Source organism: Arachis ipaensis, chromosome B10 (genome assembly GCF_059453495.1).
Source record: "Arachis ipaensis isolate K30076 ecotype BB chromosome B10, ASM5945349v1, whole genome shotgun sequence".
Taxonomy (NCBI): Eukaryota; Viridiplantae; Streptophyta; class Magnoliopsida; order Fabales; family Fabaceae; genus Arachis; species Arachis ipaensis.
Window position 1 is genome coordinate 25458866 of NC_142435.1, and position 2280 is coordinate 25461145.

Sequence of the window (2280 nt, forward strand, 5' to 3'; positions counted from 1 at the left end):
CTTCGTGTCAACAATTTAGAGATAGCTTTATACACACAACTAACCATGCTAATTGGTCTAAGGTCTTTTATCTCCTTCGCCCCGACGAACTTTGGTGCCAATGCTACCCATGTGACATTGGAGTCTGCTGGTAGTCTTGCATGCTCAAAGAAGCTCAATACATCTTTAATGAATTTTGGTCCAATCTCCCCCCAACACTTTTTTATAAAATTCATGTTGTAGCCGTCATTCCCTGGTGCTTTCGAAGATTCACAGTCCCATACCGCCTCTTTCACTTCCTCTGCTGAAGGCATCACCTCTAAGGCTTCAGCTTCCTCCCTCTCCAGTCGGTTCACTAACCCATCTCTAAAGCTCACCGTTGGGGAAGCTTCCTGGTGGTACAAGCGCTTAAAAGTCTCGAATAGCCACCTTTATCCTTGCTTGGTTCCTTATTATTCTCCCATTAATCACCAATGACTCGATTCTGTTATTCTTTCTTCTTGCCGATGCGACATTGTGAAAAAATTTAGTATTCCTATCCATCTCCTTCGCATACCGGGCCCTAGACATTTGCTTCCAGTGGACATCCTGCCTAACATACTACTTCTCACAGCATCTCACTAGCGCCCTTCTCCTTGACTCCAACGTACCATCATGCAGCCCACTACTCACCATATCGTCCACCTTCTTGATCTCTTCTTCAAACTTCCTTATCTTCTCAGCTATATATCCAAAATGCTGCTTATGCCATCTCTGAACCAGAATAGACAGCGCTTTCATCTTGTCTAGGAACTGTCTATCACCTAGTTCCCTCCACTCTTCCTTCACCATTCTTAGAAACCCTTCATGCATAAACCATGAGTCCAAACTCCGAAAAGGTCTTGGGCCATCAAACTTTCTGTTCTCTTCCATAATCAATGGGCAATGATCTGATAAACCTCTTGGACCCCCCTTAGTCTCGTCCCTGGATACATCTCTAGCCATCCCAAGGTGACGAGGCTCCTATCAATTCGACTACAGGAACTCCCCCTAAACCATGTATACCTTCGATCATTTAACGGCATGTCAACCAGCTCCATATCATTTACCCAAGCTCTAAAATCCTCCGCGGACGTTGATAATGTAGTAGCTTCTTTCCTTTCTTCCAAATGCATAATTTCATTAAAGTCACCCAGAAAACAAACCAGAACCTGGCACAACCCTGCAATATAACTCAATTCTTCCCAGACTACTATCTTCTCAGCTCTCACATGTGGTCCATACACCAGACAAACTGCACACTGAAATTGATCTTTTATCACAACCCCTTCTACACACATCCATATATCTCCTTTATAGCAACTATTCAATTTGAACACTGTTTCGTCCCATATGAGCAACAATCCTCCGGAAGCCCCAACTGAATTTACATACTCCCACCCAGCTCCATCTCTACCCCAAATACGCATAACGTCAAACTTAGTTACCAGCTCCTTTTTTGTCTCTATCAACCCCAACATATCCAAATGAAACTTAATTTTAAAATTCTTTATCATACTGAATTTTCCAGCACCACCTAAACCTCTAATGTTCCAGGAGCTTATAATCATTTAGTATTAACAGAACACACCTGATTGCAATACTTTGGCCTGCTTCTTCGTATTTTCTCTTTCTTCTTAGCCTGTCGCCGCTTTAGTGCCACTGCCTCATTTTGCTCCTGCAGGATTGCCATGATATCCTCTTCATCACTACACTGAGCACCAAACTCTACAGCTAATTTCCAAGCTTCTTTGTTCTCGGCCATCTCTTCTTCCCAGCTTTGTCTTTGTTCCTCCCTGCAAGGTTCATTTCTATCCTCCAAGCTACTCTCAGCCTCTGACCCAGCTTCTGATCGTAACTCATATGCCACCTCTTGGTCTTTGACACCATCCCTTGTCCCACCTTCCATCAGCCCATTCCCTTCCCGCGTTTCCGGTCCTGTTTCAATATGGATTTGCCAGTTTTTGTTATGTGCATACCGATTCATTTCAGCAGCCGCCCCCTCTCCATTACCAGTAACCACTGCATCTTCCCCCTCTTCGATTTGCGTCATTCTCCCAGCCGCCTTCTTGAGGACCAGTCCCCGTCTCCCATGGTGAATACCGTTACCCCGAGACGTTGCTTCTGCCCCCACTGTCTTCCCTCCAGCGAGCCCGCCGACCATTACCTCCCGTGTAGCCTCCTCATTCCGGAGTAGCTGGCCGCTGATATCATTCGAACTGTTCAGCTTCCTGGCCCTATCTTCTCCAGCCTCGTCAGGCTCATCGGGCATATCGTCTTCAA

The 2280-nt window shown here is 45.5% G+C and overlaps 1 protein-coding gene across 1 annotated transcript; it reads right to left on the reverse strand.

The window, feature by feature from the left end:
* Positions 1 to 893: 893 nt before the first annotated feature.
* Positions 894 to 1568, reverse strand: LOC107620389 (uncharacterized). The gene has a single exon (XM_016322552.1). The coding sequence runs from the start codon at positions 1566 to 1568 to the stop codon at positions 894 to 896; it is 675 nt and encodes a 224-aa protein (XP_016178038.1).
* Positions 1569 to 2280: the final 712 nt, after the last annotated feature.

Coding starts and splice junctions, on each gene's coding strand:
- LOC107620389 (XM_016322552.1), bottom strand. CDS start 1,568: ATGATTATAAGCTCCTGGAACATTAGAGGTTTAGGTGGTGCTGGAAAA.